Here is a 16,142-nt window from a genome sequence, read left to right on the forward strand (position 1 = left end):
AAATAATTCACTATTTGATTTTTTAAAATAAATTAATTTAATCTTTAAATTATTTTAAATAATTCTAGTTGATATTAGAATCATGAAAATGTAAGAATTAAATTGATTCATGCATTTGAGGATTAAATTAATTTATTTTTAAAAATATGAAACCTTTAAAAATTTGAGGAACAACTTGATTCAATTTTAAAAATTGATCAAGTTGAATCCTTTTAATATTAGGGGTTAAATTCAACAATTTAAAAAAACAAAATAGGAGCAAGTTCAAAGTTAAGAAGAAAAAAAAAATTACAATGGGTGAAATGTCTAATATGACCAGTAAATTGTCACGTCAAGAGGAGTTTTTTTATTATTATTATTATGCGTTGTGCTTCGAAGGAGAAGAAAGTTGCGTTCTTTCCCGACAATGGCGAAATATCCATATTCTGTAGTTTATCAGCAACGTTCTTCCCACCAATCACCACCGCGCCATTTCAACAGTCGTCAAGTACAATGCCAAAAGCACGAGCCGATTTCAAACGAGTCAAACGCAACTCGGACCAACTCGTTCTTCTCCTCCGTCGCCGACGAACTTGCGCGACCTCCGGGAGCCATGGCCTCCGTACCAAGGGGGCGGAGACATCATGCAATCCCTTCGTGAAGCTAGGGTTAAAAATGACTATTCAATACAAATTGCAATTTTTATTAAAATATTATAAGTAAATGGAGTTAACTGTTAATCAGTTCATAATCTCACCGTTTGTTTGTTTTAATTGACATCCAACGGTTTAAACTAACTGCTTCACTCGTGGACCTGTAGAATTTGCCGGAGGAAATATGAATAGTAATGTTTTTTTTTATTTATTTAAAGAAGAAGTAGAAGAAAAATAAATTTAAAAATAAAAATATTGTTTTTCTATTTTTAATTCAAATTTTAATATTCTTTTTCTCCTTGCTTTCCTTTCTTTCAACTAAAGGGAGATCCTTCCTTTTAATTTACTTTAGAAAATAAAATAAGTAAGTTTGGTCATAAATTAAAAATTAAAGTTTCAATAAGAATTTGATTCCTATAATTTAATATTTTTTTCTATATTTTCCTATAAATTATTTTTTCAAAAAAATCCCTATAAGTTTTAAATGTTTCATATTTAATTTCTGTCTTAAAATACTTCAAATTATCATTATTTTTGTTAATGTCAACACGTGTCACACATCATCACATAAGTAAGTAACAATTGATAAATATTTTTATCAAACCCTTATGGACAGATAAGTTTCAGCGCCTTGTCAGCAAGTTGGACGTTTATCTTCCACCAACGGCTCCCACTTAGAGTATTCTAAATTATTAGAATTACTATGTCATTATTTGTATCAAAATTATATCATTGTAATTAGTGTTTTTACTTTTTAGAACTATTTGGATTAACCTGTTATTCATTGTAATTATCGTAGTTATATAAAACATATTATGGTCTGTTTTAAGACACAATTGACAGAAACAATTCCTCCTTTAATTTTATTAAAAAATAAGTTACTCCAAGCACAACGCAAGATTAGAGGATGATATAGCAAAGAAGTTCATAGTGTCAAAGAATACAGAGCCATTTGAATTATGTGTTAAGAGAAAGAAGTTATTTGAAGATGCTTACTTAAATTAAATCCCAGAGTCTATTAGAAAAGCATAACAGTTAATTGTCACTGGCAAGCCTTTCCAAGCTGTTTGACCCATTCATTGTCATCATGATACAATTAAAGAAATAATTGATTGCTTTACTCCTTTATCAAATGATAGAAATAGTACCTCATATTGTTGTGTTCTCTGGCATGCTAATTACAACACAATTTGTGTTATTACAATGTCTTATTCTCCCTATTTTCATACACTAAGAAATTCCCGAATATATATAAAAAACGTAGAAAATTTCTAATTTTTAATTGGTGCTGACTATGGTGAAGTCTGCAAAAATGGACCACGAGCACTAAAAGTAACCCGGTAATTGAAGGTTTTAAACAGGAAGAAAACAAAAATAAAAATATATATTAAATCATTAAAAATTAACTTTAAAATATTAAACAATTATTAAAAGTTTAATTTGGTTTTTTTTTTTTAATTTGAATCCTCCTTTTCCACAACCAATGATTATTCCTATTCCAGATCAAGTATTTCTCTTTCTCCCAAATCCTTCTAGATTCACTGTCCGATCTTTCCTTTTTTTATAATCAACAACTTCTTCTTCTTCTCCATCGATAGTGACGAAAACTTCTTCTCCTTGTTAGAGGCGTCGTTGCGACTTACGACTCCGTTCACCTTTGCCTCGCCAACGTCGTATCTCGCGGCAAAGGTGGAGTTTGCCTTGCCAACGGTGGTGATGTTTCTTTCTCCAAATCTGAAATCCACTCCACCTAGATCTACCTCTTTTGCCTTGACTTCTCCAATGACGACTCCAACACTATCCACATCTAGAGGACCTGCATTGACTATTCGAGGAAGCTTCTAGATCTAAAGATTTGATTTTTTTTTCTTGTTTCTGGGTGAGCGTTTTGTATTTGAGGTTGTCTAGTTATGTTTGTAATTTTGTTAGTGAAGTAAGGGGAAAGAGGAACAATGGTTGTAAAGACCCCAAACAAATCACACCATAGATGAATTCAGAGGTTATGCATGTACAAAACTATATAGTTGAAAATAATTAAAAAAAAAAATTAGTATTACCTATCCCAACAAAATATATCTATTTTTCAGTAGTCTATCACTTAACCCCCTGTTCTCTCTCATTCTCTTCCTCCATTGAAGCTTTCTCTCTAAGCTTCTTATCCAAGACACTCTCTTGGTGGTGAAACTTCTCCTTCCATGACTTATTCTCTAGTAGATGACGTCTCCTCTCACCTCTTCTCCTTTATCTTCCGCTGCAACTCCATGACTGAAAATCACTATTGAATGACCTTATTGAAGCTCAAAGATTCAGCCTCTATAGAAGCTTCTCACGCAAGCTTCCATCAAGTGTTGGTTTATGGGGACAATCAATGATATTGAGAGTAGTCGAACGAGACCATAGTTAGTTGTCAAGGTCTCTAAAAGGATTACTCACAAAAGATTCTGACCAACAAGGATGTTGAGTGAAGTGTCATCGTGTGAAGTATTGTAATATAAGAGACATGGTGATGAGGATGAACAATGAAATTAGGAAAAAAAATGAATTTTTCTTATTATAAAAAAATCAAATGTATTAAAAATATTATCCATTAAACAAGTTTTCCTTCTTCAAACTAATTTACCCAACAAACCTGGTATTTGATAAATTTGTAAACCTTCTCCATTATAATATAATTTATCTCCATGATAACATAATTTATTATTTTATTTTAATTTTTAAATAAAAATGTTTTTTTTTATTTTCTTATGTAGATAACCTATTATTACAGGTAAATTTTAATGCACCACCAATTAGGGGTAGGCGTGGGATTGTATTTCTAAGAATCAAATCCATATTCAATTCATATCTACTTAAATGGATTGGATCTTAAACTTATATCTATATTTTTTTAAAAACAATTTGGATTCAAAATCCAATCCATTTAAGTGGATAGAGATTTGGTCATATCCAATCTATATCCACTTAAATGTTATAAGGATCTTTTTTTTTTTACAAATTTTAGTAATTAAACGCTAAAAATTGAAAACTTAGCAGTTATCCATTTAAGAGTTATTTTCAATCGACTTTGGTCAAGACTATTTTCAACCAGTCTTGGTTAGAGTATTTTCGACCTACCTCAACTAGGACAATTTCGGTTGACATTGGCCCATACATTTTTAGACCGACATCAACCAGGATTATTTTTTTATTGATGTCGGTCAATGCATTTTTGGTGGACGTAGGTCAAAGATGTTTTTGGTCAATCTTAGGTAAGGTTATTTTTTGGTTAAGGTTGTCTAGGGTTTTTAGTCAATGTCGGTCGATGATATTTTTTGGCCGACATCAATTAGAGATTTTTCGATTAGTGTCAACCAAGACTATTTTTTTGCCAATGTTGGTTAGGGTTTTTGTGGCCGACATTGGTAAGGGTTTCTTTGGCCAATGTCAGACGTTGATATTTTTTGCCCAACATTAGCTAGGACTATTTTTTGGTCGACTTTGATTAGGTTTTTTTTTGTTGACATCAACTAGGGTTTATTGGTCAACATCGGTCATGACTATTTCTTTTGGTCAACGTTGACTAGAGATTTTTTGTTGTTATTGACATTAGCTAGGGTTTTTTCGATCGGCGTCAATTAGGAGAATATTATGGCCGATGTTGGTCGATGATGTTTTTCAGTCGATGTCAACCAAAAAAATCCTAGCCGACATTAGCAAAAAAATAGTTTTGTTTGATGCCGACCAAAAAACCCTAGCCGATGTCGACTGAAAAACCTATCTAACGTTGACCAAAAAATAATCTTTACAGACATCAACAAAAAAACCCTAACTGACATCGACAAAAAAATAATCTCGACTAATGTCGGCCAAAAAAACTTTAGACGACATCGGCCAAAAGATATTCCCGATCAACTTTGGCCGGAAAACTCCTTACCAACATTAATCGAAAAAATAGTCTCAATCAATAACGGCTTCAAAACATCTTTAGTTGACGTCGGCCAAAATAACTCTTGATGACATCGACAAAAAAATAACTCCTACCGAAATTGGTAAAAAAAAACCTAATTGTCATCATCCAAAAAATTAAATTGGATTTAAAAATCCAAACAAATATCCAATTAATTGGATTGGATTTAAAATCCAAAAAATTAGATTTGGATATGAAACTAGACCATTTAAATAAATTTAAAGTAGATTAAATTGAATTGAATATGGATTTGATTTTATATATTTGGATTTTTTTGCATAGGCCTACCACTGATGGTCTATTTTTTTTTAAGTCTTCACCGTAGCCAGCACCTTTTTAATTTCTTCATGTCGCCTTTCCATTTGAAAATAGCCTTTTCTGTCCAAAATTGCCATTAAAATAGACAAAATAAGCCTTTTCCATTTCCAGATTATTTAAAGACAAAATTTTAAAAGCATTTATTATCTATCAACAACTGGGATGCTATTGACAATAATTTATTCAGTTTTGGAGGTATAGAGTTCAATTTGACAAGTACTAATTTCGTGCTACAGCTATAATGCTCATAAACTAATAAGAAATGACAGAAATGAGATAACTGTGTAATTAAACAACAAGCTTTGTGTACCCAAGAAAATGTTGACTTGTCTAGAGCAATTTCTAAATATGGTCAATTACCTAAACTTAACAGTTATCTGGTATCACAAACTAGAGATTTTCAAGCAATTTCCCCGTACATATAGGCTATTACTCCATCTCATTAGTTTGGCTAAATCTTCAAACTAGTACGCCAAAGAAATCAAAACAAAAAGGATATGTGCGACTAGTAATAATGAATCAAAGAAGCATTCTCGATAATTTATATCCACTATATACATATACATTGGCTTTTTGAAGAGGCATAATTAGTCAAATCCCCTCATGGACTCAAACCCTTTCTAATCAAGCAAGAAACTTCTTCCAAGATCAATCATTCCAAGAACCCCAATTTTTTTAATCGTGGGAATAACGGATTTATAATAACTTATACATCTTGTGCAACCAAGATCAATCATTCCAAGAACCCGAATTGCCTGATTGACAAATGATCACAGACTTATCTTGCTCTATTTCTTGATTTACCTTGAGAATTGTTGATGGAGAAAAGCTTCCTCATGACCCTCACAATCACCACCATGCTAGGCTTGTTGTTCTTAGTGGGAAATAGTGAACTATTATTGATCTTTGCAACAGTTAATGCTGGAGCATATCTTAATTCCCTTGAAGAAGAGGTAGCAGACACTGTGGTTGTTGTTGAATACAACTCCTCATTGAAATCCTCCCACAACATGTCCATTCTGTCTTCATCCTCCTCTAGTCCAAATCTTTTCCTGCTATTTTCTACACATGAAAAACTCTTCCTGTGAACCTCAGCTGCTACTAGTTTTGCTCCAAAACACTCATTTTCTCCTCTTTTGTTCCCTTGGTAGTAGGGATTAGGAGATGCTGCTGGTGACAGGTTCCATAGAGGAGGTGAATCAATGTTGTGTGCACAAGTATCACTGATTCTAGGGAAACTGAACTCCTCTGTATCCATGGTTTGGCCAATCAGCACTTTGTATACGATATTAGAGTGAGGGAGAAAAAAAATGTGTGTTCTGGGGTAGGTTTGGGAGTGTGTGGGCCTGGAAGTTGTTTAGAAGGCTTTAGTTCAACTGCCAGAAAATCATGCACTTTCTTATTCACTAAAAAATGATTAAAAGAAATGCCAGTAATATAGTATACTTTAGTGTCTGTTTAGATATGTTCTTTAAATTAAACTTATTCCACCAGCTAAAATTAACTTGCACTTAACTTTTATATATATATAAAAAAATCATTTAGCATCTTTAAAAGTTTAAGTGCATAAATTGATTTCAGCTTATTAAAAAATCTCAATTTATATTTTATTCTACTTTCTTATTTTTTTATCTCTTATAACTACTTATAAAAAAAAGTTATTAAAAAAACCCTTAATATACTCTTTTCAGCTTTCGTTTTGAAATACCTAATATTTATTGGAATTTTAACACTCTCTATAGATATGCTCACTTACGTTTTCAAGGAAGATCTTGGCCACTCATAGGTAGGGCAGGGCCATGCGTGCCTAAACATAACAGAAGGCAAAAAGCTAACACAATCACTTATTCCACTGCTTAATTGATTATGAAAACAATAATTGACACAAATCTATATACAAGAAAGTAAAGTGAAGGTGAGAAAATGACAAACCTAGAAAATAATTTTTCCATAATTATGTAAGAGGGTACCATAACTGTCCTTCCTTAATGATTCAAGGTTGATGAAATTAATGTAACCATAGGTGTTGAGATGTGATGTAATTTCTAGAATGTACATAATTAGAAGTAGCCTATACCTTTAAGGGCAGCCAAGAGATGCTTATTATCGCCGGATTGATAGGAGGAAGTAATTTGTATGTTAGTTATTTTCCAAATTGGTGTTTGACCATTTAAACAATGAAAGGGATATTGAACCACTAGGAGTCTAAGGCAACACGTTCAATACTTCAATCTTTTTAGGTTGGGTTACATCTCTCTCTCTCTTGTGTGGTGGGGTTCCACATGGCCAGTTGTCACCAAAATTTCAAGTTTGATGGTGATCTCCAGTGACACGTTACGAAGAGTGCATAGATGTTGGTATGTATACAACAAACAAATAGTTAAAAAGAGGCTAGTTAGTTTAAGAGTATAAACCAAGTAAACGGTGTTGGTCTAGAGTGCCAAACAATTTGCTATGAAACAAAATGTGTTTTTGGCTTCTTTTCTACGCTCAAAATTTGTGGCCATTGGATTTATGGCTCATGATTTATCCCCCCATAGTTAATGAGGCATGACAAAATGCACTATGCACATGACCAACCAAAAAATATAGATAGTTCTCACCAACCCCTTGAATATTTTGTCTAATTGTTTGGCCTAAAACATTAAAATTATGCAGTCACTGATGAAGAGTTTTTGAAAGAGGAAATGAACAGAAATGAGGCGATGGATTCATATGTTTATCAAGATAGAATACAAATGTTAACCCTTTCATTACCTTCGATTTTTCTGTGATTGATTTTTAATTTATTCAAAGAGGCTAAAAAACCTGGAAAAAAAAGGATTACAAAGGAACTAAACGAGGGATATCACCCCCCCCCCCCCCCCCGTAATATCTCCACTTAGTAAAGGCTATATATGTTCACCCACCAAAGACTATAAATTTTAGGGGAAATGGGGGTTGAATAGTTTTTTAATTCCAAAAAGTGAACAAATTTTTTATAGATATTTTAAACAAAGTCGTCTCTATCATTTGCATGATATCAATCTTGGGTTATTATTTAATCACTGTGATAGGGGGCAGTGATTAAACATGTCTATGTCAAAAGGAAAATGGATGGGCCATTGGTTAACAGGGCCTAAAAGGACTCAATAGTTAGTTAGTTAGAGAAGTTATCAGTTAGTTACTAATTGTATCCATCCAAACAATAAGAGAAAAATGTGTCTTTTGGCTAACTGTTAATGTTATAGGAAAGTTTAAATTTCTCTAGGAATTTCATTTGCTCTTCACCTAGTCTAGAATTTTGTTCTTCAATAGAGCAAGTTTCATTTTTCTGTTAGTTTTGCACTACCAGTGTAACAATTGGTATTAGAAGTTTAAAACTTTCCGCCATGTCTCTCAGTTGCAAACGAGCAACACAAGTGGTGACACCAACATTGCAGAGGTTGCCTGAGATTAGTTGAAAGGACCAATGAATAGGCAGTATGGAGCATGATGAAATGTTAGGATCCAATTGCAAAGATGTCCTCAGCTTATGCTATAATTATAAAACTGAAGCCGATGACTTCATCTCAGACAAATTTTCCAGCTTTTCACCTTGTGGATAAGGTGCATGCTTAGGGGAGAGTATTGATAGGGACCAATGAAGTCAAACTCTTCAGATTATGTGGAGTCTAGTTTGGAATTATGCTCTTCAATAAAGCAAGTTAAACTTTTCCATTAATTATGCAGACCTTGAGTAACGCATTATTTCTGTTTAGACAAACCTAAATAAATTCATCAAACACTTGAGCATTTACTTGAAAATGGCATTTAAACATTTTTCCTCATGCATATGCTCCCAATGATTTAGATTTCAGTGAGACTACCAAACTATTTTAGTGTTTCTAAGCTCTTAACATATTTTGTTTTTTTGGTTGGATGAGTATGCATACATAATGACAGTAACAATGGCTGGGAATGTCTACAGTTTTGGTGTCATTCTGCTTGAACTGCTGACAGGAAAAACTGCAGTGACTGAGGGAATGGAGTTCCTAAAGTGGGTTTTAAGTAATCCAACAGGCCAAGATTACATTCTTGATTTTAATGTCAGTAAAACATCACAAGCCATTAGAAACCACATGCTTGCGATTCTTGAGATTGCTCTTGTTTGTGTTAGTACATCCCCAGAAGCAAGACCAACAATGAAGAGCGTGCTACATATGCTGCTAAATGCTATATGAAGTCAAACTCTTCATATTTGGAATAAATCTTCAAAAGAGACTTTTCTATATTTGGGTGATGCTTTGAGTCTAGAAAATATGAAAGCATAGGGTCAGCATAATTTTTGAAAGCTTTCTAACTTAGAAAGTTTGGTTCTTTCCTCTAATAACCTCATTGGTGAAATTTCAGCTTCCCTTTTGAACTTCACAAAGCTTTCAAGATTTGCGGCAAATCAGAACAATTTCATAGGTCCTGTACCCCCTGGGATTACAAATCATGTTACGAGTTTGGATCTTAGTTTTAATAAATTGTCTGGACCCATTCCAGAAGACCTCTTATCCTCATCACAGTTGCTCCAAACTTGTTCAAGTTGAGGTTTGGGAGCAATCAACTGAGTAGAAACATTCCTTCAGGTGCTTTTGCAGCAGTTCCAAATTTGACATACTTGGAGCTGGATAACAATGACTTGACCGGAACCATACTGGTTGAATTGGAATCTTGCAGGAAATTGGAATCACTTGACTGGTGTATTGCCACCATTGCTAGGTAATCTTGCCAATCTTCAAGTCTTGAAGCTTCAAATGAACAAGCATAATGGTGCAATTCCTATTGAAATTGGCCAACTTCATAAGTTGTCAATACTGAATTTGAGCTGCAATTCTCTGGGTGGATCAATTCCATCTGAGATTTCAAGTTTGAGCAGTCTTTCTTTGTTGAACTTGCAAGGCAACAATCTGAATGGTTCCATACCAACATCCATTGAAAACTTGAAACTTCTAATAGAACGCCAACTCGGGGAAAACCAGCTAAGTGGTGTGATACCAAGCATGCCGTGGATTCTGCAGGTGTCACTGAATCTTAGTGGCAACCACATTAGTGGTTATATTCCCCGAATTTTTGATAATTTGGTTAGCCTGGAAGTCTTGGATCTCTCAAATAACAAATTTTCTCATTCAATCCCCAAGGAACTAACTGAAATGTCAGCTTTGACACAGTTGTTACTTGCTAACAATCCACTGCTGTCTGGTGAAATTCCAAAATTCAGTGAACATGTTGAAGTTGTATATTCTGGAACTGGTATGATAAATAATACTGCACCTGACAACCCAACAGCCAACAGGCCCAACACTGTAGCAACTAGTTTTCTTGTTGGCATTGTCATTCAGCTGGTTGTCTCAAAAAAATTGTTGTCATCCTCAATTAGTGATTATACTTAAAAAATGTGGCTATTTACTCATTAGTGATTATACTGTACCATATTGGTGAAATATAACTATAAAATAAGATTATAAAATTATCTAATAATATAAACGTATTAGAAAAGAAAAGAAAAATGTTAGAACGTGTTACAAAAGGCAGTGTCATTACTCATTATCCATTTGTTCTTGACTTGACTTAGTGCAATTCGATCTCACATTGTCACACAACTCTTTGTTTGTGCAGTGAAAGACCTGCAATGTCAGTCAACACCACTCCCAAACACTTTGTTCTTGTACTCTCTTTCCACCAACATTCCTTCATCTCCAAACATATCCTAAATTTATTCTGTTGCAGACACTTCCCAACATTCTCTTCTTGTTCTATCCCCATGTTGTTTCTCTTCCCCCTCAATCCAGTTCAAATAAAATACTAACTCACACACCCCAAATAGATACACATATATTCATATAATAGTGAAGCCTAATCACATTTCAAAACTCAATACCAGACACTGCTAAGAACATGGGCAGGTTTGAGTATATCCCCACTTCTTTCCTCAGTATTTTGTTCATTTTTTGTTTCTGTCCCATGGTGTTGTCCCTGCTGTCTCAAAACCAAACAAAAACCATGATCAATCTCTCAAAGAACCTTCCTCCCCCTGTTCCATGGAATGCCTCATACCCACCATGTTCATGGATGGGAGTGGATTGTGACCCTACCAATTCTTCTATAGTAGGGATATCTTTAATTCGGTATTCACTGTCTGCTTCTGACTTTCTGCCACTTGTTTGCAAAATTCAAACTTTGGAGCATTTTGATGTCTCCAACAACCGTCTGAGCTCAATCCCAGATGGTTTCATCACCGAGTGTGGAAAGATTAAGGGGTTGAAAAAGCTGAATTTCAGTGGAAACATGTTAGGGGGTGATTTACCATCTTTTCATGGTTTTGATGCATTGGAATCCCTTGATATGTCCTTAAATTATTTGGAAGGGAGTATTGGTATTCAGTTAGATGGATTGGTTAGCCTCAAAAGTTTGAATCTTACTTCCAATAACTTCGGTGGGTCTATTCCTACCAAACTAGGAAATTCCACGGTTTTGGAGCATCTTGTGCTTTCTGTCAATCACTTTGGTGGAAAAATCCCTGATGAATTATTGAGTTATGAAAACTTGACCGAGGTTGATTTTAGGGCAAATCTTCTCTCAGGGTTCATTCCTAGCAATATTGGGAAGCTTTCTAACCTGGAAAGTTTGGTTCTTTCCTCTAATAACCTCACTGGTGAAATTCCAGCTTCCCTTTTGAACCTCACAAAGCTTTCAAGATTTGCGGCAAATCAGAACAATTTCATAGGTCCTGTACCTCCTGGGATTACAAATCATCTCACGAGTTTGGATCTTAGTTTTAATAAATTGTCTGGACCCATTCCAGAAGACCTTTTATCCCCATCACAGTTGCAGGCTGTAGATTTGTCAAATAATATGTTAAATGGGTCGGTGCCTACAAAATTTTCTCCAAACTTGTTCAGGTTAAGGTTTGGGAGCAATCATCTGAGTGGAAACATTCCTCCAGGTGCTTTTGCAGCAGTTCCAAATTTGACATACTTGGAGCTGGATAACAATGACTTGACCGGAACCATACCGGCTGAATTGGATTCTTGCAGGAAATTGGCGTTGTTGAATTTAGCACAGAATCACTTGACTGGTGTATTGCCACCACTGCTTGGCAATCTGACCAATCTTCAAGTCTTGAGGCTTCAAATGAACGAGCTTAATGGTACAATCCCTATTGAAATTGGCCAACTTCATAAGTTGTCAATACTGAATTTGAGCTGGAATTCTCTGGGTGGATCAATTCCATCTGAGATTACAAATTTGAGCAGTCTTAATTTCCTGAACATGCAAAGCAACAATCTGAGTGGTTCCATACCAACATCCATTGAAAACTTGAAACTTCTAATAGAACTCCAACTCGGGGAAAACCAGCTAAGTGGTGTGATACCAATCATGCCGCGGAGTCTGCAGGCATCACTGAATCTTAGTAGCAACCACCTTAGTGGTAATATTCCCAGCAGTTTTGATATTTTGGATGGCCTGGAAGTCTTGGATCTCTCAAATAACAAATTATCTGGTCCAATTCCCAAGGAACTAACTGGAATGTCAAGTTTGACACAATTGTTACTTTCCAACAATGCACTGCTGTCTGGTGAAATTCCAAAATTCAGTCAACATGTTGAAGTTGTATATTCTGGGACTGGTCTGATAAATAATACTTCACCTGACAACCCAATAGCGAACAGGCCCAACACTGTCTCTAGGAACGGAATATCTGTTGCTGTGGCAGTTCTCATTGCAATAGTAGCAGCTTTTGTTCTTGTTGGCCTTCCCACCCTGCTGGTTGTCTCCAGAAAAAATTGTTGGCAACCTCAATTCATTGAAAGTAATTTATTAACTCCTAATGCAATTCACAAATCAAGAATTCACTTCGGTAAAGCCATGGAAGCTGTTGCTGATACATCAAATGTTACTTTGAAAACAAGGTTTTCAACGTATTACACTGCCATCATGCCCTCTGGATCAATCTATTTTATCAAGAAACTAAACTGTTCTAACAAGATATTGCCGTTGGGAAGTCATGATAAATTTGGAAAAGCGCTAGAAGTCTATGCAAAATTGAACAATTCAAATGTCATGACTCCTTTGGCCTATGCTCTGTCCATTGATACTGCTTATATACTATATGAATATATCTCAAATGGCTCCCTCTATGATGTTCTTCATGGAAGCATGTTAGATTGGGGTAGCAGATATACTATAGCCGTTGGGGTGGCTCAAGGACTTTCTTTTCTTCATGGATTTGCCTCTAGTCCAATACTACTCCTTGACCTATCAAGTAAAAGTATTATGTTGAAGTCCCTCAAGGAGCCTCAAGTTGGGGATGTTGAACTCTACCATGTGATTAATCCCTTAAAGAGTACAGGGAATTTTTCTGAAGTTGTTGGTTCTGTTGGTTATATTCCTCCAGGTCAAAAACTCTTCAACCCTATATTCCTATTATTTTTTCATAGTTCACATATTAACTTTATATAACCACAACCAAAGACTACATAAATTGAAGGGGTGGATCATATAGATTTTGAATTCCACTAGTGAACGAACTTTTATATTTATTTTAAGCCTAGTTGTCTCATTTACATATTATTAATCCTATGTAATTATTACTGATAAAAAAAATCCTATAGAATCATTTAATCACTGTGATAGAGGGACAGTGATTAAACTGGTCTGTGTTAGAAGGAAAGGGGTGGGCCACGGGCTGAGATGGCCTAATGGACTCAACAGTTAGTTAGTTAGAGAAGTTTTTAATTACTTAGTTATTACTTATATCTTAGCAATTAGGGAAAAAGGTGTCTTTTGGCTAAGATTGTTGATGTGATAGGAGTTTACTTCACCCAATCTACATTCATACTGAGTCTAGTTTGGAATTTTGTTCCTCAATAAAGAAAGTTACATTTTTTCGTTAATTCTGTGTTGCCAATATTGGTATTAGAGTTTTCCATCGTATCTCTTAGTTGCAAATGAGTGCACACGTTGTGACATGGATGTTGCAGTGATAACTCGAGACTAGTCAAACGGCCACTGTACAGCCAATCAAACATGAGCACTGAGACTGCAGAGTGTAGTGAGATGTGAGGATCCAATTGTAAGGTATGGTAGTTAAGTTCCACATTAGAAGTATAAGATTCTAGCTTTTGTGGTGGAGTTTATCATGTGACAGGAAGAGTACAACCTAAACCTTTGCAATTGACTTATTAGAGGAATGGGAATTGCAGGCACAATCACAAGATATTCTGGCCAATGCTTTCCCATATTGCGAGAACTCTGGGGTGAAGCTATGTTGTTGATCAAGTGGCATGAATTTCCAGACTGCAAGAACTATTGGGAGTTGATGATTTCATTGCAAGTAACTTTTGCAACTTTTCACCTTGACCGCTTGGTGGCAGGGTTAGTGCTTTGTGAGGAGCATTGATAGGGGACCAATGATTGAACAGTTTTATGTCAGAAGGAAAGGAGATGAGTTACAGGTTGACAGAACCCAAACTCACCTCCTATAAACGTTAGTTGTTAACTTGTTAGTTTTTGTTAGTGGGAGGATTCAAATCCATGATTTCTTTTCCCCTACCTTCTCCCTTCACCACCAAGCCAACCCTATTACCTCTCTAACCCTATGGTTGATTAGTTAGAGAAGTTGTCAATTAGTTAGTTAGTAATTGCATCCTAAGTTCTAACAATTAGGGGGACAAAGGTGTCTACGTTTCTACACTCACATTAAGTCTAGTCTGAAACTCTGTTCTTTCAATAAAAGCAAGTTCCATTTTCCCTGTTAATTTTGCAGAGCCAGTTTAACACACTGTATCTGTTTATTTTGGTTACAACTTCCAAAGACAATTTTGACTAAATGCATCAAAAACTTCAGCATATAACCTGAAAATTCACTTAAAACGTTTTTATTCATGCATTTACTACCAGTGATTTAGAATTGAATGAGATTGCCAACCTATTTTTGTGTTTCAAAGCTCTTAACATATTTTGTTCGATGGTTGGCAGAGTATGCATACACAATGACAGTAACAATTGCTGGGAATGTCTACAGTTTTGGTGTCATTCTGCTTGAACTGCTGACAGGAGAACCTCCGGTGACAGATGGAAAAGAATTGGTCAAGTGGGTTTTGGATCATTCAACAAACCCACAATACATTCTTGATTTTAATGTCAGTAGATCATCACAAGAAGTCAGAAGCCAGATGCTTGCAATTCTCAAGATTGCTCTTGTTTGTGTTAGTACATCCCCAAAGGCAAGACCAAATATGAACACTGTGCTTCAGATGCTTCTTAATGTTGGATGAAGTCAAATTCTTTAGTATTGGAATATATCTTGAAGAGAGATTTTTTGTAATTTTTGGATGATGCTTTAAGTCAAGAAAATATGAAAGGTAGACATATTACAGGACAAAGTTGGCTTAATTATTTTATGGTGTGTTACCAGTGTAAGTAAAACTAGTACCGTACATATAAGATATAACTTATACATATAAAAGTATACTTTTGTTTTCTACATACTTGTATATTACATTGTCCTTCTCTCTTATTTTAAAATAAGCACCCCCATCTTATCTTTGTTCCAATTTTAAATTTTTGGTTGAAATACGTTAACTTTTGTTAAAAAAAGTATTATCAAAATCATCTCACAAGAGATGTAAGTATTATCCTAACTTTTCCCCTTATATTAAGATATACATTGTTGATTGTTTTTTATTTTTTATATTCATTCTTCTTTTTTGTTGGTTTTATTGAAGTTTAGGTTAGTTGAATCTTAGACAAAGCAACACCAAGGTAAGCATGAAGACTTAAACAATTGTTACATATTATCAACTAATAAAATTTCCATATGAACTATAAGGAATTGAACTGAAGTCCTTTATCAAATATTGGTTTATTCGTTAGCAACTAAATTAATTTTTTTGTTGACATACACTCTCTCCCTCTGATCGATACAAATATATTACACTTTATTTAAATATTTCACTAAAGAGCACTCAATCCACTAAGTTTTATTGTATGTATAGTCCCACTAAATTTTAATTAATCCTTAAATTTTATGTCATTTACAAATAGAAGTCATGAAGTTTAATTTCATTTCAAATGATCCTTATATGCTACCCTGTACCGTGTTTTTAAAAAGGCACCTTCAACTTTAATTTCATTCCAATTCATTCTTAAACTTCATCATTTATACAAATAATTCCTTATATCAAATTAGAGTTAAATTATTTATATTAAATGTCAATAATTTACTATTTCTTTTT

At 34.5% G+C, this 16,142-nt stretch overlaps 2 protein-coding genes across 2 annotated transcripts; one reads left to right on the forward strand and one right to left on the reverse strand.

The window, feature by feature from the left end:
- Nucleotides 1–5,408: 5,408 nt before the first annotated feature.
- On the reverse strand, nt 5,409–6,293 carry LOC114390336. The gene has a single exon (XM_028351036.1). It carries the CDS (start codon nt 6,152–6,154, stop codon nt 5,675–5,677), a length of 480 nt encoding a protein of 159 aa, XP_028206837.1. The 5' UTR covers nt 6,155–6,293; the 3' UTR covers nt 5,409–5,674.
- A 3,776-nt stretch (nt 6,294–10,069) lies between these two features.
- On the forward strand, nt 10,070–15,395 carry LOC114390934 (leucine-rich repeat receptor-like tyrosine-protein kinase PXC3). Its single transcript, XM_028351863.1, has 3 exons — nt 10,070–10,247; nt 12,673–13,300; nt 14,884–15,395. Exons 1-3 carry the CDS (start codon nt 10,158–10,160, stop codon nt 15,180–15,182), a joined length of 1,017 nt encoding a protein of 338 aa, XP_028207664.1. The 5' UTR covers nt 10,070–10,157; the 3' UTR covers nt 15,183–15,395.
- Nucleotides 15,396–16,142: the final 747 nt, after the last annotated feature.

Source organism: Glycine soja, chromosome 16 (assembly GCF_004193775.1).
Source record: "Glycine soja cultivar W05 chromosome 16, ASM419377v2, whole genome shotgun sequence".
Lineage (NCBI taxonomy): Eukaryota > Viridiplantae > Streptophyta > Magnoliopsida > Fabales > Fabaceae > Glycine > Glycine soja.

Excerpts from the sequence above, each read along its gene's own strand:
- LOC114390336 (XM_028351036.1), bottom strand. The coding sequence starts at position 6,154 with ATGGATACAGAGGAGTTCAGTTTCCCTAGAATCAGTGATACTTGTGCA.
- LOC114390934 (XM_028351863.1), top strand. The coding sequence starts at position 10,158 with ATGATAAATAATACTGCACCTGACAACCCAACAGCCAACAGGCCCAAC. Across the intron at positions 10,248-12,672 it reads TTGGCATTGTCATTCAGCTG|GTTGTCTCCAGAAAAAATTG; the intron begins GTTGTCTCAAAA and ends CCCACCCTGCTG. Across the intron at positions 13,301-14,883 it reads TGTTGGTTATATTCCTCCAG|AGTATGCATACACAATGACA; the intron begins GTCAAAAACTCT and ends GATGGTTGGCAG.